Source organism: Leptomonas pyrrhocoris (genome assembly GCF_001293395.1).
Source record: "Leptomonas pyrrhocoris isolate H10 chromosome Unknown, whole genome shotgun sequence".
Lineage (NCBI taxonomy): Eukaryota > Euglenozoa > Kinetoplastea > Trypanosomatida > Trypanosomatidae > Leptomonas > Leptomonas pyrrhocoris.
The window spans coordinates 88047-109009 of record NW_015438393.1 but is presented as its reverse complement, the minus strand read 5'-3'; the positions used below and the strand labels follow the sequence as shown (position 1 = coordinate 109009).

At 54.8% G+C, this 20963-nt stretch overlaps 7 protein-coding genes and 2 non-coding genes across 13 annotated transcripts; 3 read left to right on the top strand and 6 right to left on the bottom strand.

Annotated features, from left to right (window-relative positions):
• Nucleotides 1-482: 482 nt before the first annotated feature.
• On the bottom strand, nucleotides 483-1307 carry ABB37_09926 (unspecified product; the record flags this gene model as incomplete). Its single annotated transcript, XM_015809605.1, has 1 exon — nucleotides 483-1307. The coding sequence occupies exon 1, from the start codon at nucleotides 1071-1073 to the stop codon at nucleotides 483-485; it is 591 nt and encodes a 196-aa protein (XP_015651815.1). The 5' UTR covers nucleotides 1074-1307.
• Nucleotides 1308-2176: 869 nt separating this feature from the next.
• On the bottom strand, nucleotides 2177-3161 carry ABB37_09925 (putative fatty acid elongase; the record flags this gene model as incomplete). Of its 3 annotated transcripts, none has more annotated exons than XM_015809602.1 (1): nucleotides 2177-3161. In XM_015809602.1, exon 1 carries the CDS (start codon nucleotides 2924-2926, stop codon nucleotides 2177-2179), a length of 750 nt encoding a protein of 249 aa, XP_015651812.1. In that variant the 5' UTR covers nucleotides 2927-3161. The 3 variants fall into 3 exon arrangements, with proteins under 3 accessions (XP_015651812.1, XP_015651813.1, XP_015651814.1); XM_015809603.1 differs by having other exon boundaries at nucleotides 2177-3037; XM_015809604.1 differs by having other exon boundaries at nucleotides 2177-3018.
• Nucleotides 3162-3684: 523 nt separating this feature from the next.
• On the bottom strand, nucleotides 3685-5355 carry ABB37_09924 (putative mitochondrial hypothetical protein; the record flags this gene model as incomplete). The annotated part of the gene is made up of 1 exon (XM_015809601.1): nucleotides 3685-5355. The coding sequence occupies exon 1, from the start codon at nucleotides 5116-5118 to the stop codon at nucleotides 3685-3687; it is 1434 nt and encodes a 477-aa protein (XP_015651811.1). The 5' UTR covers nucleotides 5119-5355.
• Nucleotides 5356-6158: 803 nt separating this feature from the next.
• Nucleotides 6159-11643, bottom strand: ABB37_09923 (hypothetical protein; the record flags this gene model as incomplete). The annotated part of the gene is made up of 1 exon (XM_015809600.1): nucleotides 6159-11643. Exon 1 carries the CDS (start codon nucleotides 11631-11633, stop codon nucleotides 6159-6161), a length of 5475 nt encoding a protein of 1824 aa, XP_015651810.1. The 5' UTR covers nucleotides 11634-11643.
• Nucleotides 11644-12160: 517 nt separating this feature from the next.
• Nucleotides 12161-12647, bottom strand: ABB37_09922 (putative prefoldin subunit; the record flags this gene model as incomplete). Its single annotated transcript, XM_015809599.1, has 1 exon — nucleotides 12161-12647. Exon 1 carries the CDS (start codon nucleotides 12575-12577, stop codon nucleotides 12161-12163), a length of 417 nt encoding a protein of 138 aa, XP_015651809.1. The 5' UTR covers nucleotides 12578-12647.
• Nucleotides 12648-13137: 490 nt separating this feature from the next.
• ABB37_09921 (Protein phosphatase type 1 regulator-like protein) lies at nucleotides 13138-14396 on the bottom strand (the record flags this gene model as incomplete). Of its 2 annotated transcripts, none has more annotated exons than XM_015809597.1 (1): nucleotides 13138-14396. In XM_015809597.1, the coding sequence occupies exon 1, from the start codon at nucleotides 14332-14334 to the stop codon at nucleotides 13138-13140; it is 1197 nt and encodes a 398-aa protein (XP_015651807.1). In that variant the 5' UTR covers nucleotides 14335-14396. The 2 variants fall into 2 exon arrangements, with proteins under 2 accessions (XP_015651807.1, XP_015651808.1); XM_015809598.1 differs by having other exon boundaries at nucleotides 13138-14368.
• A 2835-nt stretch (nucleotides 14397-17231) lies between these two features.
• Nucleotides 17232-18171, top strand: ABB37_09920 (surface antigen-like protein; the record flags this gene model as incomplete). 2 transcript variants are annotated; one of them, XM_015809596.1, is made up of 1 exon in its annotated part: nucleotides 17232-18171. In XM_015809596.1, exon 1 carries the CDS (start codon nucleotides 17314-17316, stop codon nucleotides 18169-18171), a length of 858 nt encoding a protein of 285 aa, XP_015651806.1. In that variant the 5' UTR covers nucleotides 17232-17313. The 2 variants fall into 2 exon arrangements, with proteins under 2 accessions (XP_015651806.1, XP_015651805.1); XM_015809595.1 differs by having other exon boundaries at nucleotides 17278-18171.
• A 1863-nt stretch (nucleotides 18172-20034) lies between these two features.
• On the top strand, nucleotides 20035-20118 carry ABB37_09959. The gene has a single exon (XR_001548768.1). It is a non-coding gene; the product is annotated as a snoRNA (small nucleolar RNA).
• Nucleotides 20119-20696: 578 nt separating this feature from the next.
• Nucleotides 20697-20764, top strand: ABB37_09957. The gene has a single exon (XR_001548767.1). It is a non-coding gene; the product is annotated as a snoRNA (small nucleolar RNA).
• Nucleotides 20765-20963: the final 199 nt, after the last annotated feature.

Here is a 20963-nt window from a genome sequence, read left to right as displayed (position 1 = left end):
ACTACTACTATATATATATATACTATATATATATATATATATATATATTCGTCCTACAGAGAAGTGTGAAAGAGCAGCAGCACCGCTACACCTAAATGAAGAAACATGAAAAAAAAAGGAAAGCAATGTCAGCGATAACAGCCAATGAGAATGTGTGTGTGCGTGTATGGGTGTCAGAAAGAGAGAAGGCGGTGAGCACCAATTCGCGCAGCTAGTCCTCGGCAGTCAGGTGGAGGAAACGCTGGGGCGGTTCACAGAACAGCCTCCCCTCCCCTCTCACCCCACCCCCCACCCTACATACACACACGCACACGCATTTCTGACCATGGGAACACAGAGGAAACGCAACAATATATCTCCTAACTAAAATTTGAAGAGAGACGCTCCTCTGTCGGGCAGCGCCGCAGCCGGAACACGTGAGGGAAGTGGAAAACAGAAGAGGGAAGGGTGTGGTCCATTCAGCAGCGGGCGTCTCTTCTCGCTCACGAGGTCTGCGCTTCACGCACGGCAGCTTTCTCGGCTTTCGCCGTTTCTTTCCGGTCTGACACCTCGGCTGGAGCTGCCGGTTCTGGCGCTGACGCTGACGCTGACGGCGGCTCAGCAGCGGCAGCAGCCGTCACTTCCAAGGTGACCGCCTCCGCCTCCGCCTCCGCAGCAGCCCGCCTCGCCTTGCGTCGCTGCAACGTCTCCTGCTCCGTCAGCTGCCGCGCGGCGGTGGCAATTTCCTCCATGGTGTACCGCCTCGCAGCCGTCGCGCCACACTCGTCCTCGTCCTCGCTGCTGCTGCTGCTGCTGCTCGAGCTCGACCTCGCGGCGCTACTGCTGGAGGTGGTGAAGGCGTCCGCGTCCTGCTCCTCGTACTCCGCGGCGTAGCGCACCCGATCATGCGTGCGGCGAATCACGCGTGCGATGAGCCCCATCGCCACGATCGCCGGCACGCCGAGGAAGAGGAGGAAGACGAGCACGTACTCGTCGTCCTCGACGAGGGAGCGGGAGAGAAACTTCAGCCGGTCGATGACGCCTTCGCCCGCCGCCCACAGCAAGTCCACAACGCTCTCACCAAACCGCGACATGTCATCTGCACGAGCGATATCCCTCGCGCACTGGAGATATAAGTATAAATATATATATATATATAGAAAGATATATATAGAAAGAGAGAGAGAGCACGTTACTCGTGTGTCAACCGCCAATAATCGCGTTCGTTGAACCAGATTAGCAGAGATGTTCAACTACGTTGATTTTCCTTACTTCTGAGATAGGAGCTGCACACACACGCACACGCGCATTACACGCACTTCTTCTCTTTTGCAAGTGGGTAAATCGCCCGCTCGCGGCGCAAGGAGAGCAACAACCGAAAAGAAAGAAGGCCGGCAAGCAGCAAAAGGGATAGACAGAGAAACGAGATACTTCCTAATGAGGAGACGCCTTCTTCCGCTTCGTCAGGCACCAACGTGGGGACTTCGCTGTGCGTCTCTCCCCTCCTTCCATGTATGTACTTGTATATATATATAGCCCTTTTTATGTTGCCTTCTCGCTTTGTTTTTTTTTTTAACGCAGGACGTATCGCGGTTGGCTCCGGCGCTGCGCTTGCGGTGCATCCATCGCCTCTTTTTCGGGGGAGGTGGGCAGCATACATAGAACGAAAATCCTTACTAACATCAAACACGGCCCTGCATCATACGGCTTGTGCGTGTTCGTTGACTCTCGTTGAAGTTGATGTGGGCGTTGTTCTTCTTGTGCGCCATGTGTGTGACTGCTGCAGCTGCGGTGCAGCTCTCCCTCTGCAGCTGCTTTAGCGACATATGTATTTATAACCGCATTTACCACCACCACCACCTCACAAAAACACAAGAGGGGGAGAGGTAAAAGGCCTTCCTCCCCTTCGCCCCCCCCCCCTCCCACGAGCAGGGGCCGACCTCATCCGCTGCGAGTGCCGATGCAACAACGCCGCTCGTATAAACACACACACACACGCCCGTGAGTGCCTTCAACGCACGTCGCCACTCCTCCACCTCCAATGCAAGCGATATCCGCGGCTTTCTGGCCAGACAGCCCGTCTCTTCCACGCACCGCCCTGCAGGGGCGTGACGCAGAGGGCACGCTCATATGCGAGCGCGATGTCGCGACCTCGCCCCGTCGGCGGCTCTCTGTCCACGGCACCTTCGCCGAGCCTCTACGCCTTCGCTTTCTTCACCGCCTTACGCATGCCTTTGCGGTAGAACTGCATAAACAGGTACAGCAGCGTCATGTGGTAGCACAGCTGCAGCACCGCCCAGGGCTTCGGGATTTGCCGGTCGTACACCACCGCGAGAACGGCATGGAGGATGCACAGGGCAAACTGAACCATCTGCACCTGCGTCAGGTACTTCTTCAGCGGGTTCGTGTAGCCGAGAGAGGTGTAGAGGTAGTGGAAGTACATGAGGGCGTGCACGGCGGAGTTGATCCACGCCCCGAAGAAGGCGGTGCCGTTCGCGATACCGTGGTGCAGCAGGAGGCCCCAAATGAAGCCAATGGTCAGGTGGTGGTAGACGTGGAGGAAGGAGAGCTGCTCCTCCTTCTTGCGCAGCACCATAAAGAAGGTGTCGAACATATCCAGGAACTTCGTGGCGTAGTGCACAAAGACCCAGAACTCAATCGTGCCGGTGAAGCGGCCGTTCAGGTTGAAGACATCGAAGCGGAGGAACTGGCCGAGGTTGACCGCCATCGTGAGAGACGCGAGGACCTGCGCGGTGTTGTAGATGAGCATCGGGGTCTTGAGCGAGTAGGGCAGGCGGTTCGCCATGAAGCGGCGCAGAAGAGACACGACGACGAGGTAGCCGAGGTGGCCGCCGATCAGCGCCGGGTAGCTGACGAAGGCGTTGAGCTCCGGGTGGAAGCAGAGGGAGTCCCTCCCAATGCACTTCACCGCTTCTGCAAACTGCATGATGTGCGGTGAGACAACGATGGCGGGTATGTGCGTGCGTGTGCGTGTGTGTGAGAGGGAAAGAGATACCGCTGTTTTGTTCGTGTGTTTCTCCGAAGAGCGCGGGGATCTCCAAGGGAATCAGGAAGAGGGCGAGAACGAAAAAGCCCAGGCCAGATGATTCGCCGCGCGTGTTGTTTGCGTGTTGCGGCGTCCGTGTCGCGAAGCGTTGAGAATTTAAAAAAGGGGAAAAACTGCGCGATAAAGAGACGGTCAAACAGAACAGGAGAGAGCGTGAACGCGGCACAACAGGAACACACGCAGCCCATTCCGAAAAGCGGAGAGGCACCCCGCAAATATACACATATATATGCGCAGCCTACTTTGAAACCCGTTAAACAAGGTGGAATCGGCCACTTGAGAGTAAAAGGAGGCGCCTTTCATCTAGAAGGAACGCCTCCGCTACGTTCTTCTTCTTTTCCTTTTTACTCTGTCGGTTCGCTTCCACGTAACCGCTTCTTCCCTTTGCTGTTTGTGTTCGCGCTGTGCGCCTGCTAAAGCGTCGATATACCGCACGTCACCCGTCGGGGCGGACAGAAGAAACAAAGAAGTTACCTTGGCGGGCCAACGCGCTTGCGATGCGCGTCACCGCGGGTCTACAACGAGGCTTCGCGGCCAAGGCAGTCATTGCGACAATGGCGCCGCACCCGCTTTCCCCACCTCGCCCTCCCACCACCTCTGCGCCACAAACAAAAACGGCGCACATGCACATGCAAACCTTAGTAGAGCATCCCGCTTCCCGTACCCCACGCCTCCTCCCACGACTTCGGCTTCCACCGCGAGGACACCGGCGGAGGCTGAAGAGGGGCGTAATCGCGCTGAATCGGCTCCCGTCCCTCGCGGATATCGCCGAGGTCGGTCAGCCCCAACTCCTTGCGGATGGCGAGGCGCTCGTCCTCCAACTGGTCCGCCTCGATGTGCAGGCGCTCCAGCTCCGGCGTGGTGAGGTCGGGCACGGCGTCGTGGTACGGGATGCCCAGATCGGTGCGCTCCCAGTACTGGTTCATCGGGTCGCCGTCGGGGGTGCGTGGGTCGGTCGTCCCTTCCGGCGGCTTGCCGTGTGGGGGCTGCTGCTTGTTCATGCGCACCTGCCGCTTGTACTCCAGCTCCTGCCACTCCATGTTGCGGAAGAGGTGGCCCAACTCCTGCCGCATCACCTGCGTCTCCTCCTCATTGTAGAAGAGGTCGCCGCGGGCGAAGCCGAGTGTCCACGTCGCGCCCTTGCGATTCCGCCGGGCCGCCACCTCCTCGCCGGGCTTGTGCTCCGTCTCCCGCAGCGGCTTCGTGGCGCGGTGGGCGTCGCCGTAAACCTGGTCCTCGTCCAGTTCCTGGAAGGTCTGCTGGGAGCGGTTCATGTGCGCCATCAGCCGCATCAACGCGTCCTCCACCTCCTCATCCTCCAGAACCATCGCCCCGAAGAACTGCTTCTTGTAGCTGCGCAGGTGCTCCTCCTCGGCGACGCTGGGCGGGTCGCCGCGGTGTCCGCGCATCCACCGCTCCCACAGCCGCTCGTCCGTTGCGAGGGCACCGTAGGGCAGGTGGCGCTTGTTTGAGTCGCGGCGGTACATCCGGCGCTGCTCCTCGCGGCCCTTCAGAAATTGCCACGTCACGGTAAACTTGTTGCCGAAGCGGTCCTTCGCGATGAGCAGCTCCTGCGTGAAGAAGTAGCGGATGTAGTTCCAGTACGCGTACTCCCACCAGGGGATGATGCGGTTGTCGGCGAGGCCGGAGAAGGAGTGCTGGAGGCGCACCGTCTTGTCGCCGAAGGCGTCGACGGAGCGCACGTAGCGGCCCTCGTCCTTTGCGATTTCCTCCCGCATGCGCTGCGCCGCTGCCGGGCCGCCGAGCTGCGCCGCCTTCGCCACCAGCGCCTCCACTCTGTCCTTCATCTTCCTCTTTTCGTCCTCCAGGGCGAGCTGCCGCTTCGCCTTCTCGGCCAGCATTTCTTTCTCCTTCACGGCAAAGGCGATGGCATCGTCTTGTCGCCGCGCGAGGTAGACGAGTTTGCACGTGAGGTCGTCCTTCTCATCCGCCATGCTTTTAATGTTGGAGAGAATGCTCGCGTTGGTGAGTCGATAGCGGGCGGACGTCAGCAGCGGCGAGGTGCGGAGACGGCCGCGCGACGCGGGGACGCAGCTCAGGCCGCGGCGCATTTCCAGGTGGACGCGTAGGGGAAAAAATAAATAAATATATATATATATATATATATATATAGAAAAACAGTGGGCGCAATCCGCTTCTTCCCTCCCTCGATCACCTTCGCTGGAGGTTGTCGGCTTTAAGCGTACAAGTGTACGGTACGTTGACTGCCGGGCGAACGCTGCGCTGTGCCGCCCGACCAGAGTTGGAGAGCCCCTTTTTTGTTGTGTGCGGTGCTGTGAAGACAGACTGGTGCAGAGACGTGAACATGACGTGTAAAAGCGAGAAGGCAGTTGAGGTTCAAGGACATGCCTTACGAGGTAGCAGAGGGCGCTGCACATCACAGATAAGTGTTTTTTTGGGGGGCTGCCGGTGCTGCCGTCGTTGTGGACCAGCTCCCAGTTCTTACGTTCCGCCCTCGGCGTCTCCCTTTGCGGCACTGCGCCACGGACAGAAGGCGGCGAACGCGGGCGCGCGCTTCGCTGGCACCTCGGACAATCAAAACGGCCACTCCTGCCCACGCAAGCTTCGGTTGCTCCGTAGCCCACCACGCACGAGCAAAGGGCGTGTTGACACGGCAGCCCAATTAGGAAGAGGAATAGAAGCGAAGACAAAGAAAACTATTAAGGTGGAGGCGGAAAACGCCCTCTATGGAACAAAAAATGTAATAGATAACAATAATAGTAATAATACTTCTGGCAAGCACGCCAGCGCAAACGAAGTCGAGCGGATTCACCTCTGCCGCGCATGGAAGACCATACAGAGAAAGCCGACCCCCGGGGTTGTCAAGGAGGCAGCACGGGTGCTGTCGGCATTCCACGCACCACACGCACCACTACCAGAAGAGGACAAGGGGACGAAACACACACAAAAAAAAAATGCCTTTGCTCTAGTCTCACCGGAAGGGAGTACAACCGCTGCCGTGGACGGAGAGTGCCCTGCTCGATCAAGAGGGGGAGAAACGCCGGGAGAGCCGTCAACGGGAAAAGGCAACGTCCATCTCCGGTGCACCTGCGCGCTGTGCGGGCGCCTGTTCCTCCCACCCCGCCCTTCCTCAAAGTCGCGCACCACGTGGCGGGGTCACCACCTTCGTCCTCGACACAACCTCGGCAAGTCGCCGCAGCGCCGTCGCGCGCAAGTTGGCATTGCGATTCATCTTCTCCGGTGTTGTCAGCGGCGGGGCCGGGGCGTTGTCGCGGGTGGGGAGGGGGGCGCGCGTGCTGTGCCGCGTCGGCGTCGGCGTCATCCGGCCCTGCTGCGTGGCCGCCTCGATTTGCTGCACTGCTGCTGCCAAGTTCACGCTGAGGTCCACATTGCTTCCTGCCGTGCGGCGCTGCGCCGACGACGAGGACCGCCGGCGGTGCGCCTGCGACGGCACGCGCCAGTCGGCGTCGTCGTAGAAAGCTTCCGCTCCCTCCGCCCCGTCCTCGTCGTTGCGCCTCCCTCCGAAACCGCCGTTGCCGGGTACGGTGTTCGCCCGGCCCGCCATCGCCGACGGTGATCGACACCGCGAACGGCCGGCCGACGGCGAGACGCGCGCGGGCGAGGTGACGGGTGTGGCCCGCTGCGGTGCGTGGTAGACGCGCGCGGGCGGTGTGTCGAAGCCCGCTGCGCCTGCCGCTGGCGTTCGAAGCGGCTTGTCACGCGACAGCGAACGCGGGTAGCGCTGCTGCGGTGCTGCAGCGGCCCTGCGGCCGATGCCGGCGCCGAAGTATCGGTCGTGGTGCGCCGCGCCCTCCTCGCGGAAAGGAGCACCACCGCCACCACCACCCGTGCTGCTGCTGTTGCTGCCCTGCGGCTGCACCCGCTCCTCCCCGCGCTCGCCCTCCCCCCTGCCAGCGAGCTCACGGCTGTAATACCGATCGCACGCGTCGTAGGCGGGTCGGTGGAACTTCACCGGACTGTACCGCCGCTGCGCCGGTGCGGAGCTGCGGTGCGCGCCGTAGTGCGTCTGTGGGTCGACCACCACCATTGGCGCCAACGCCGAAGAGCCGTAGCGGTGCCGCAGCTCCTCTGCGAGGGCGGTGTAGCGATTTGGCTGCTGCGGCGGCGGCAGACGCGTATGCGCGGTCTCATCGCGGTAGAGCGCTTTTCCCTGCTCTCCGCCGCCCAGCCCCACAGGATACGGCGGTGACCGCACGAGGTCGTCTCCCCCCTCCTCCAGCCGGTGCTCCTCTCGCCGCACCCCCGCGCCGGCCCGCTGCTTTGCCGCCTGCAGCTCCTCATGCAGCAGCTTCATGTACGCCATCACCTCCCGCACGGTGGCGTCATCCATGGCGGCTTTGCCTGAGATGGCGTCGGAGGCGGAGGAGGGCTGCGGTGTACGACTGGGGGACGTCCCAGCGGGGGCACGGCCGCTCTCCGCGTCCAGCAGCCGCCGCGGGGTCGCCGGCTCCGTATCCTGAAGTCGCTGCCGCTGCTGCTGCTGCTGCAGTCGCTTCCACCGCCGCAGCTCCGCTCGAGCAACGGCCGCCTCCGACTGCGCTTGATCGCGCTGCCGCTCCACCGTCAGCCGCTCCTCGGTGAGTTCGTCCACGTGGCGCTCCGCGACGGCCACGGCTTCGCGCAGCAGCGATAGTTCCTCGGTGAGTCGATGGGCCGTGGTCTCCGCCGCTGCTGCCGTGGGTGTGGGTGCGTTGACCATTTCCGTGGCGTATTGGGCCAGCTGGAACATGTGCTCCATCACCTTCAGCACCGCGCGGTCCTCTGCAAAGCAAGACACCTTGGGTCCCGTCGCTTCGTCGTCCACGACCGCGCCGTGTCCCTCCTGCGCCGTCGCCTGCTGTTGCTGCTGCTGCTGCTTAATGGAGTCTCGAGGAGTAAGAGAGGGCGTGTTGTTCGGCTTGGGGGGCCGCTGTGCCGCCGTGGCCGTTGCTGCTGCTGCTGGCGCCGCTGTTGGTGCCGCTGTTGGCGACGGTAGCGGCGGAGGGGTCTGTGCCCCGCCCACGGCGGCAGCGGCAGTCGCCTCCTTCGTCTCCTGGCCGTCTCGCACGCACAGCGCCAGCAGCTCGGGAGGGAGGGCGTGCGATGGTGGCAGCGGGCGGTGCTCCGCCCAGTTCACGTACATGGCACACACGTCAACCACTTCGTCGGTGAGCTCGCGGTCCGCTGCCGCCTGGGCGGTGCGCTGCACGAGGCGGTCCACGACGCCGCGGAAGCCCTCCCCCAGCTGCTCCAGCGCCGTCACCCACGCGCAGCTGCCCTCGCCTCCTACGCGGTTAAAAAAGTAGCAGCCTTTCTGCACCCGTGCCCGATCGCGCATCGTGACGTACAGCTCGTGCAGCTCATCGCGACTTTGGTTGAATGCCACCTCCAGATCCACCTCGCTGTACTTCTCCAGCATCGACGCCAGCTGCTGCTGCACCGCATCCATGTCCTTCTGCAGCACAATGGCCGCCATTTTGTGGTTTGCGCTGAAGCGCTTCAATGTGTCCTGCAGCACCTCTATGTTCTGATAGGTCACACGCAGGAGAACGTCGTTGTTGGCCGCCACAGTGGACGGCGAAGGGGTGTTGGTGCCGCCGCTACCGTTCTGCGTCCCCTCGCGGGCAAAGCTCTCCCCCTCGGCCCCGAAGCGGTATTGCGAGACGCGCATGAGGCGGTCGAGGTCGATGTCCACGAAGCCGTCCTCCTCGCTGTCCCCGTCGAAGACCAACTCGACATCACCGGTGCTGCGCCGCTTCGCGGCCGTGGGGATGCACAGGTAGTGCACCTGCAGCAGCGAGGTGACCGCCGTGTACAGCCGCGCCACCATCTCGTACAGCCGGGCAATGCGGTGATCGTACGGCAGCACCCCGCCCGCCACGGCAGCCGCGGAATTCCTGACCAGCTGTGTGATGGCGTCCTGCCGCTGGGTGGCCTGCCCCTCCTTCACCGTGGTAGACGGCGACACAGGCGGTGACGACGACGAGGCTGCTGCCGCTGCCGTCGCCGCGCTACGCTGCTCCTCTACGCCTTGAATGGCGGCATCCAACGCGGGAAGAATGACGTCGGCGGCACGCATCAAGCAGGAGTCGATGTCGTACAAGTTGTCGTCCGGGATGTCCTCTGGCAGCGCCGCGTCTTTGCCTGGTTGGGCGGCGAAAAAGCGACGCACCGCAGCGAAGTACTTCACAATCTTGCGCTGCGTGTACAGGTGGTCCTCGGTGGTTTGCTGCAGACGCTGCGCCCACCGTGTGTACTTCTGCAGCAGCTCCGCCAAAGACCGTTCGACGTACTCCACCTCCACCGCCGTCGCCGCTTTGCCCTCACCGCGCTGCAGCACCTCCTCTACCAGCTCGTCCTTGGGGGATTCGTCCGTGCCCATCATGAAGAGGCTTTGCTTCACTAGCTGCCCGTTGCCGGCGAGGCGATGCATCAGCATCGACATGGCCTCGTGAAAGGCGGTCGTGTCAGCTTTCCAACGCGCCTGACTGCTGCGTAGCTCCTCCATCTCCTCGCCCAGTTGCACCCGATCGCGAAGCGCGCCATCAACGCCGACACGCGTCGCGAGAAACTGCAATGCCTCCAGCACGTTGCCCTCCGTCACTGCGGCCGCCGTCGCGGAGGGCGCCGCCTCTCTCCCTGCCCCTGCCCCGGCGGGCGATCCGGCGTCTGCGGTGGGCCGCAGATTCAACCGTCGAAGTATGCTCACGCTATCGCCGCGGTCGCCTTCATTCTCGGCAGCTGCGCCACCGCCACGCACCGTGGCATCATCGGCATCAACGTTACTGCTGCTGAGCTGAGATGGAAATGTGAGTCCCAGCCCGTCCTTGCCAATACGCTCCACGCAGAGAGCGACCTTGTGCAGTTTCTTCTGCGCTGCAGCGCACTTCTGAGCGGCGGCGTCTGCCCGCGTTTTATTCGATGATGCCGCGTTAAGCGCACGCTGGTACTTTGTCTTCACCATGCGCACCCGCTCCATTACGTCATTGAGAAACCAATCCAGTCTTGTCGGAGTAAGGTTCCGCTCCGCGTCGACGCTGCCCATCAGCTCCGACAGCGCCTCCAACTGCTCTGCTCCGGGGGTCTCGTCTTGCGTAGCGCAAATTTCGCGCAGCTGCTGCAGAATCTGTTTGCCAACACCTCTCATCGCTTCTTCCATGTGTGCGAGGCCCACACGGCTGTGCGCACCCACCAGCTCCTTGCGCTGCTGCTGTGCAAGCAGCGTGGCGAAGCGCGACTTCACCATCGACACCATCTCCGAAAGATCGCGTGTGGGTGGCTCAATACGCACCATCGAAGAGCCGCCACTGGCACCGGAAGACACCGATGTTCCAGCGACGCTGCCTGCGTGGCGCGACTCCACAAGTAGCTGAGCAAGCTCTTCCACAGCCTCCGTAGAAGCGCGGCGCAGGGCGATTTCTGCTTCCGAAATCTGGTGCGGGAACGTGATGACGGCAGTCACTGTCTTTTTCAAAGCTTCCAACGACCGTGTCAGCGCATCATCCAGCTGAGCTTTGTCGTCGGTTGCTACCTCTTCACATTCAGTAGACGGAAAGCGGAAGACGTGCACCAGCTTCAGACGTTGCTTCTCCACCTCTTCCATGTACCGTTCCGTCGATAAGTATTCCGAAAGAAGAAATTTGAGGAGTAACTTGAGGTTGTTGCACTGGTTCAGCACTGGAGCATCGTGCACCTGTAATTGAAAGTGAATTTGCAGAGAGGCTGGAACAGTGTCGATAATCGACTGCAGGGTCGTTTTGAAGGTGTGTCCTTTTTCACATTCCGGTGCCAGGGCACCGGCTACACCACGGCCACCCAGCAACTGACTAGAGTCGAGCTCCGCTAAGGCCTCGGCAAGAGTGAAGGTGCTTCGCCTCTTTTCTGGTGGCTCCACTTGGTCTAGCTTTTCCACAATAATACGCTTCGCGCCTTTGTACTCGCTCGACAACCTCGCTAGCACCTCCCGACACTTTTGGAGTACTTGCGAAATATTGGACTTTGTGTGTCCGGCGTCAGGCAGCAGCATGGGCAAAGAGAAGTCGATTTCTTCGCCAAAGCAAGATTGGGCTTCCTTCTGGAGTAGGCGACGCAGGTCGTTAAGCTGCTCCTCGAGCCAGACAGGTGCTGGCCCCGCTGCGGGGTTCGCTGAAGATTCGTTACGTAGTCGCCTTGACACCTCGGCAACTGACGGTGGAGAGTCTTCGCCATAGAGGCAAAAGCGTCGACGCACGGCATCTCCGTATTCCCGTAGAAGCAGATCTCTAAAATTGTTCTCTCGCTTCGTTTCTTCTAATTCCTTGACGACGCTGAGCAGCACAGCCGGAATATCCGACTCCTTGGCAATGACGCCGTAGCTTTCCAGGATGTCGGAGACCTGCACAAGTGTTTTCTCCTTTGGACGATTGCCGAGAAGGTGGGAGCCGCTGAGGGCTGACGCGTCGTTCGTATGATCAAAGTTCTCGACGTCATCTAACAACGATCTATCTCTATTAGGGCTCGCAATACTAGATACTTCCGACTGCGTACGCGATCCGTTGGAGCGCCGAACAGGAGACGTCCACAACTGCGAGTGGGCACTTGCCCACGCTTGTTTCTTGTTGTTCATGAACAAATCTATCAGGGTCGAGAACGAACAGAACGCAAGGAAGAGAAAAAGACAAGAACGAAAGGTAGAAGAGGTGAAAAGACTGAGCAGCATATTTTTGGCCAAGATACGCGAGACAGATACAAAAAAAAAAACGTTATTACTACTACTCTTATTGAAAGCTCCGTTTATCAGAGGCTTTTGCTGCGCTTGCGGCGTAGATGTCTTACTCTCTCTCTCTCTCTCGCTTCAGAAAAACACCTTGTTGCTTTAAGTGCTAATTCTTTCTTGACTCAAGACTTCGCATTCGTCCTGTGACAAAGAAGAACCTTTCTGTGCGTTTGCGATGAGAGCTCCTTGATTCCTAGTGTTTGCTTTAAGACTAGTGTCTCTGTTTCCAACATGTTTCCTTTCCTTCGATTTAGAGCTTAGTATTAAACATGACGACAACAACTCGGAGGAAAAAAAACCACCTTCAAACGACAGCTAACTGCAAGAAGGAGTACTCCAATGTAGAGATTGTGAATCGCACTACATGATTTTTACTATTACTTCTGTTGTTGCTGCTGCTGCTGTTGAACAAGCTGACTTTGACGCTCTTGCATTTTCCGATACAGTTCCTGGGCCTTTTTCTGTAACTCGTTCTCTTTGCGATCTATGTCAGCGATACTGATATCGGTGCGCTTAATTTCGCCGTTGATATAATCGAGGCGGTTCCCGATGATGGTCTTGGCGTCACTCTGGTCTTGCGGGACAAGCGCGGGGCCGATCAGCTTATACACACTCGCATCCGGCTCGAGTCTGTTGAGCTCGTCACGGACAAGCTCGTTCTCGTTCTTCTGCCCACCAAGTTGACGCCGGGTCTCGATTAATTTACCTTTCTTCTCGCCGATGTCCTGCAGTTCTTTGAGGATAAGCCTCAACGGATCATTGAGCTTCTTAATATCAGGGTGCACTTGCTGCATTGTTGTCACACGTCAAAATGCTATGAAGTGGGACGGAAAAGACTTTCGTAGCAATTCGGATTTCACGACTGTGTAAGAAAAAAAGACAGAAAAAGCGAGAGTTTATGAAGCAAAAGGGAAAAAGATCGACAACACAATTTGACACACAAGTGAACCAGAGAAAAAAAAACATAGGCGTTAACAATGCGTGGAGAAAAAGTATTTGTCGAAATAAAAGAGCGTGTTCGATCAGCAGCGACTTCACTTGTCTCTCGTTGGGACACAATCTTCTTTTGATTGCTCGCCGTAAAGCACGGAAAACTCATAGAAGAGTATAACCCAACAGGAGGCCGCACTCTTCTGTCCAGTTTTGTTGGCTATAAAGTCATCTGTCAGCAACCTCTACGATTAAACAGTCTTGTTTTCTTGCTTTATTTAATGTGTTCTTTTATTCTTATTGTCAACAATAAATATATGCGCTTGAAAGAAACAAAAACAGGGGAATATCTCGGGATAAGAACACAATATGAGAAAAGAGAAACGAGCAACAATAGTAGAGGGAAAAATGGAAACTTAGAAAATCAACTGCGCTCAACCCTGCGTTGAATCGTGCGGTCGGCCTCCAAATTGTCTTTGTTCAGCACTGGCCACGAATCAATTTGAGTGACAAAGGGCAGATACATGTAGACTTTATCGCGATAGCGTTTGTCCTGTTCGATGGGGTTCCGTTCGACATAGATGGTACGCAGTGTCCCCTCGAAAGCGTTAAATTTGCGCACTTCAGCCCAATCGTTGATCTTGCCATCAGTAAGCCAAAATTCCTCGAGCTCTGGCATATTCGCCGAGTTGATGACATCTTCATTAATGGATTCGATTGGGTTGAAGCTCAAGTCCAGCAGATGAACGGAGTGCAGCGGAAGATTTTCAATCTTGCTGATTCCGTTCTCGGAAAGATAGACTTCTTTCAGCTGTGGGTTGCACCCTGCCTTGAATTCGTCTGGTTCGATGCTGAGGAGGCGATTTGCTTGGATACTGACCAGCTGCAGTTTGCTGAGGGTATTGAGTGCAGTTCCGATTCTCGTTATCTTGTTTTTGCCCAGCCATAGTTTCTGCAACGAGGTAAGATTGGAAAGCCCGGAGCCGATTTCACGAATGCGGTTTCCGCCCAGCTCCAACAGTTCCAGGTTCACCAGGGTGTCCAGTCCCTCAACAGCTTTTATCTTGTTCTCTACCAGGTACAGCTCTTTCAGCGTAGGGCCAAGTGATTCGAAACCGCGGATCTTTCTTATCTGATTGTAACTCAGGTCCAACTTTGTCAAGGAAGTGAAAGCGTGCGGAAGGGGTTGCTTTGCCAAAACGCCTGTGGTGGAATCGGGAATCATTGCCGAATCAAAGAAGTCGCGCACTCTTTTGATTTTGTTGTCGAAAAGATCCAGCTCGTTAAGTCGTGCAGCCAGATGCTGGGGAAAGGCAGTCAGTTCGTGAATAAGATTCTTACGCAGCGACAACACCGTGCACGCAGTCAGTTGGTTCAGATCCAATTCGTCGAGGGTGAACAGGCGAATGTTTGAAATTTCAATTTCGGTGCTTTTTGCGTTTATCCTCAATTTCTCTGAGGCGGCGGTGGTGCTGGCATCGTGTGCCGGAGGTACCTGCTGCGCTCCATCACTGTCGCTGCTAGACGACACATGCGCAGGTGCCGTTGAAGAAGCGGCGGCGGCTTTGAGTAGTTTCTCCCTCAAGCGAGCCTTTTTCTCCTCATCAAGGTTCCCGAACATAGTGTAAAAATATTAAAAGTAATTATGTTCGCCTTACCGTAATATAGGAAATAATATGAACTGCAGTTGGGGCAATGTTAGACGGTAAAGCAGAGAGTGAGAAAAGCGTGAGAAGTTGCGACAGCTCATAAGAGCTTGCACCCATCGGCTCGACGGAAGTCATTCGAAAATAAGAGAAAGAGAGCACGTACTACCACATCTCTTTTTGGAAAACCCTTAGCTGCGGTGGTTTCGTGCCGGTGGCATCTTGTGAAGGTAGTTACGCAGTTTGGCTTCTATTTGCACATTACAACTTCGTAACACTCACGATCCGTCATCATTCATTGCGGTTTAAGGCGCCTGCACGAACCGAGATGCAGCACCACCGCCCAAGAAGAAAAAGTTCAAAAGTTCTTGTAACGCGCAGGAAACTTGTTGAGTGCCCTCTTATCGCGCACCAGAACGTTTTCTTTTCTATTATCGACGAGTCGTTTGTTCCCTAACGCCTTAGATCATCAACAGAAGGACAACAAAGCAATCCGAATAGCGCGCAATAGAAACCACTGCTTTTTGCAGCGTTGGGCAGCTTGTAACGTTTGTTTCCCACTGCGAAAACACCACTCTCCCCCCCTCCCTCCCTTCCCAAGCACACTCCTGTACGTTTAGAGTCTCTCATTTACGTGGCAGAAAAGAGCAAATGTGTAACATTTCTTTCGATAATATTTTCTCGTTACGACTTTGTGCTCACGGGATGACGATCGCGGTGCGGTTGGATAATGTGTAAATGTTGCAGTTTTTTCATTGACGTTTTCTCTTGTATACTTGCAGTGCTAGTTAATTACTGTTCCGATCACGCATCGGCATCGCAGCCTTATGCAAGACTTTTACTAGTCAACTATGTAGCTGTTCGATTAGACGTTTTGACCACTGCGAAAAGTACAGTTATGTTCGACCCACAAATTAGGAAGGCACTCAAGGAGGTTGTTCGAGGCTTCGCTTAGAGGCAACGGAATATTGCTAAAGGAAAAAGCTAGGAACTGTTGTTTGGTCTATCACGATCAGATACATGTTCATCACACTAAATTGTATATTGTTTACCTACAATTGTCTCTTCACGTTCTGCTTCTTGCGTCTGCACGAACAATGCGGTTTTTTCCTTTAACCTTCTAAACTAGAATGAAAGCCTACCGGGAAATTTGTTGGTTGTTTTTTCTCTTCCGACTCTTTTTTTCTTGATCTCATGCGTGATTCATTGCGTGCTGTCTACCACTGTTAAAAAACAACGCTTTTCAAAGTCTATGCAGCTTTTACTTTATTTCCTAACGCTGGTATTTGTATAGTGTAACTGTTACTATTATCGGGTGTTTCCAACGTTTTTTTTCCCGCTTCAGCTCTCTCTTTTTCTAGGAGTAAAAAAGGATTTTTCTCCTAACGCTTTGCTTTCCTATTATTTTCTCTGATTGTTTTGTTTGGCTTTATGAAAAGCTCACAAATAATAAACCCTCGCCTCATATTATTATTATTATTATTATTAATGTTATTATTGTTATTGTTTTTATTATTATTATTACTGTTATTATTATTATTATTATTATTATTATTATTATTATTATTACTCTTCTTATTATCTATTATTGTTTATTTGTTGCTGATAGAAGCTCTTCACGTCTGACTGCATTTTCATCTTTTTATCCCTGATTGCCACTATCACTGGTATACCTTTTGTCAACAGTTCCCGGCTCTATTTGCAGCTCGTCGCTGTCAGGAAATATGTTTCTCATCACCTCTGCGACTTTCAATACGCTTCCGAATGTGCTTGGTAAATAAGCTCTTATTCTTTTAGCTATGTGGCGTGTGATCTCAAAAATAAAAAGGAAACAATGCAGACTTTGCAACTACAAAATCCGTTGTCTTGCAATATATTGCGGCCAGTTACGGTCGAATGTCTTTCTTTTCAATAAAGCACACTATCATCTTTTTGTTTGAAAAGAAAAGAGCAATACATTTTACCTTCAGGTTATGCTATCTCTTATAATGTTGCAGTGTATGGGTAACTTACAGTTCTATACTGGTTTCACCAGAATTCTACATCGTTACCAAAAGCGTCGGAAGCCTCCTTCATTGCCACGTTACTAAGCATCTTTGTTGACTCAATTTCCCTCTCTACTACCATTCGTTGACGTTCCCGGACTATGCAGCTCTTTTATTATTTAGTCCATTTGCCAACCTTTTTTTTTCGGAGCCTGCGAATGGAATGACCTAGCCTTGGAGCTTGCGAATAGAATGACCTAGCCTGAAGAATTATTCGTCCTACCTCTCTTTTCCCCTTTTCTTGTATTCTCTTTCTCAACTGCTAGAATTCAGCAGTTCTTCCGTTTTCTCGTTTTTCCCACCCGCCCAACCCTGAACTCCCCGCCCACCCAGCGGGGAAGCGTAAGGCGGGCTACCCACTTCGTAGAGTCTGTGGAATAGTTTTTTTTTCTTTGCATGTATTTAACTATTGATATTTACAGTGTGTTGTAAAACCAAGAAAGATAAATTTATGTAATTCTGACGTAAAGGTTTGCCTTTATGATAGGTGATGATTTGTAGGGTGTAGGTTATTCAATCTTTGCATTTCCTCACATCCGCGCTCATCGTGCGTCCCTTAAATGAATGTAGTAAAATATTTAGTGCTTGCAAGAGTGGGTCTACCGTGTGCGTCACAGAAGTCTTCGCTGCGATTCGTGTGTGGGCTTTTGTCTCCACAGCGATCTTTAATTTCGCTCTACCGATATCTACATGTGTGTATTTGTGTCCGCACCCAGCTCTTACCTCGTCACGCAAGCATGACCAGACACATACTCTCTTCTTCCCACGTTCTCCTCTCCTCCTGCTCTTCTTTCTGTCTTTTGTTTCAATCCCCGCTTTGTGCATCAGTCTAACGCGACTTCGTGTTCCACCTTCGCATCCAACCGCCCCTCAGCTTCTTTCTTCCCTCTTCTTCCGTTTTCTGTCATCATGGCCCGCTCTGCTGTTGCTCTGGTCGGTCTCGTGGCCTTTTTCGCCCTCCTCCTCGCGGCAGTGCCGGGTCGAGCCGACAGCATTATGGTGAATGTGCACACAGCCAACTGGCTGAACGCCTGGATTGCTGCCATCCCAAATTTGAAGATAATTTGGTTAAACCCGAACATCTGCGCCCGCTCCGGCATTGAGTGCAACGCTGAAACGAACACACTCAGCATCCACCTGGACAGCGTGACGTCGGCCGGCTTTAATTTCATTGGCACACTGCCGGAGGTGGCAGACGCCATCAACGGCAACCTTGTCCAGGTGACAAGTGTGTCGGTGAAGGGCAAGCCGCGCATCACGGGAACCATTCCCGCCTCGTGGTCGCGGCTCTCGAAACTGACATTGCTGGACCTGAGCCAGACGAAGCTCAGTGGTCAGATCCCGGACGCCCTCGGCAGTCTTGCGAACCTGGTCACGGCGGACTTCTCCAATTCGTACTTCTGCTACGGGATGCCGAACTGGAACGCGACTGGCATGCCCAGCCTCACGTCTGCCTTGTTCAAGAACAATAACATGCGCGGCACCTTCGCCTCGTCCTGGTCCACCTTCTCCTCCTCTCTGTCCCTCGACATCAGCGGCAACAAGCTATGCGGCTGCATGCCGCCTTCGTGGACCTCGTCGAACCTCGTCTCAGCGGCCAAAGCGATGAACCCCGCCTCGGTGAGCGGCTGCACGCAAGTGTGCACGGCGGACTCTCTTAACTACTGCCCGTTGCCTAACATCAAACCCAGCGCGGCCGCTGCGCAGGCAGCGACCTTGTCTGCCGTGTTTGTTGCCCTCGCCGCCACCATCGTGTCGTTCGTTTAATAGCACAGTAGAGACGTGCATTCCAGCCTGATCCTCCGAAAAGAAAAAGATGTGCCTATTGTCGTTTCTTGTTTCCTTCATTTTTCTATTTTTCGTGTGTCCAGCTACCCCCTTTCTCTCTTTTCTGGTGTTTATTGGTTTGTGCTTTTCTGTCTCTATCATTCGTAGAAGTTGTGTCCTTTTTTTTTTAAGCGTTAAGTAAAAAGAAAAAATGTATGACGCTTCCCTCATCGGCTTGCACGCTGCACTTAGTGCGTGTACGAAGGACTTGCAGCAAGACAAAAGTGGTTCTCTTTTGACGTCTCACTTTTCATCATCTTACCACCCGAGCGTTATTCTCGATGTAGGGTTTTTCAAATATCTTCCTTGCTTTTTTTTTAGCAAACTGAAAGGTTTATATGTGTAGCTGTGCTTCCAAGTGATTTTGTCTGTTTCTTGTCAATCACTTTTAGTGGTCCGCAAACAGTGAGCGGCTGAAGAATTATGATCTGGAAAGACTTGTGCGATCTGAAACACGAACTTTTCTGTTGGAAGAGTCTCTTCTTTCCTTCTTCGTTTGTTTACGACCTTTTCTTTACTATTATTCACACAACGCTCCACACACAATTCCAGTGACGAATAAAAACGAGCGGTCACGAAACTTGATTAACTTCAACCAACAATTTTCGCCACATACAAAAGTCAGGCAAAACACCTGTAGCGGGTTGTCTGCATTCCATTACTCTGATCCGGCTGGGTTGGGAAAGGCAAGAACAGAGTAGGCGTTGTATTATCGACATCTCCGCAAAAAAACAAGTGTGCAAAAACTACGCAAAAACTTTTTCATTAATATATCGATGTGTTAACGCGGCATCGAACAGCGCAATTGATGTGCAAATTTTTTTCTTTTCTCCACGTTTACTCTTTCCGGCTTCGCTGGTGAAAAAAAAACCCGCATGCATTACTTGATGGCAAGCCTTGACGCTGGTTCTTCAATCAGCAGGTTGGAAATGCCTTAGCGAATGTTTGCTTTGTCGAGTAGTGCCTATACTCTCATTAAGAGCTTATTCACCTCAACTTGGCCTGCCTTTTACTTTTTTCATGTGTCTAATTATTGAATGTCTTCCTTTTATTTTTTACGAGAGAAAATGCCTTTTTTCAGCGCTTAGGAAGAAAGCCTCGATATATACTAAAAATAAGACAGCAGTCCAAAAGGTATTTATGCTTCTCCTTGAGCGTCTACCGCGCTGGGCGAATCCGCCACCTACGCCTGCTTGTAGACATTCAACGTGTCCAGATAGTACGTCCATTGCCGACCGGCATATGCAACACGAAGGCACCGCTCCTACGCAGAGAGGCCAATAGCTCTCACGAAAAAGCACACATGAACCGTCCTTGGGTTTCTTCTTTTCTCCATGCACCGCCTTCCTGCTCCGTCACACTCGTGACCTACGGAAAACAAAACCCACATCTCTCGAACACACCTCTGCCTTCTATCGTTCTCTCCTTCTTGTTGGTAGTACAGGAACGCCAGTGGATCCACCACACCACCGAAATCATCACAGATGTCTTGTCCACCTTGTCCAAACATCACATTCCATCTCTAGTTCACGATCCCGATAAAGACTTGACCCATCATCGAAACAACACGCACCTTTTACCCTCCACAAAGTGCTACAACGAACCACCGCCACCAACAAAAACCAACAACCACATACAACCAACTAACAAAGAGAGACGCGCTGCGCATGATGATTGACTGTAACATCACAGACTTTGAGTTCCCATGATACCATTTATTGTCGCCCCAGTCTGACCGCAGCGTGTGTGTGGACGTGTGGATGTGTGGACGTGCGGGTGCAGCGGCCGCAGCGGTGTGTGGAGATGATCGAAACCCAGGCTGATGTAAAGCCGTCGCAGATGGACTTTGAGTGGCGTACGCCGTGAAACCAAACCCGCCTCGTCTGACCACCTTGCTTTCGCTGCTGCTGGCTGCCCACCGGTGTGTGTGTGTGTGTGTGTGTGTGTGTCTGTATTGCTGCGTGCTTGCGCTCGCGCGCGTCCGCCTGCGTGACGGTGGGCGGGCGGCGGCGCGACGGCCCACTGGCCCCGTCACCTCGAAGGCGCCCGTGCCGCTTGTCGGTGCATGCTGGGCGTACGGCTTCGAGCTGCAGCGGCGCCGGTGCGCACACGTGTGTGTGAGCGCGCCCACCTCGTGTGGCGCGTGCCGCGCCGCGTGCGTGCCGGCGTCGCCACTGTGGGGGGCCACAGAGCAAGGGGTGCGCGCGCGGTGTGATGCTCGGTGCGTCTCGCACGTGCCTGACGCTCCGCCGCGCCGCGGTTCCCGTTACGCATATCCTGTGTGCGCTCCAGCCCCGTCGGGGCCATGACGAGTCTGCAACCAACCATGCGTTACACATCCCAAACATCACCAACCACATCAACATCAACCCAAGCCCTTACTGTAGTGCGCGTGCCGCAAACCACATAGGCACCGTGCATGAAACTGGAGGGCAAGATTACCTGCGAATGTGCCGTGCGTGTGTGCGAGGGATGACAGACAATTCGACAACAAAGCACAGTTTGACCTGATGCATCGCTGAACGACAACGTCCAATACATGAGCAATCTGCACTGACGCCCACGCACGCACGCGCGCCGCCGCGGCAGCAGCAGCAGCAGCAGCAGTACGATTAAACACGGACGCGCCTCGGCGTATTCACTCGGTGCCGGCGCTGTCCGCCAGTGTCGTACGAGATGCGACGAGCGGAAAAGGAAGGAGAGGGAAGGAGAAGGAGCAGCGGTGCTCGGCC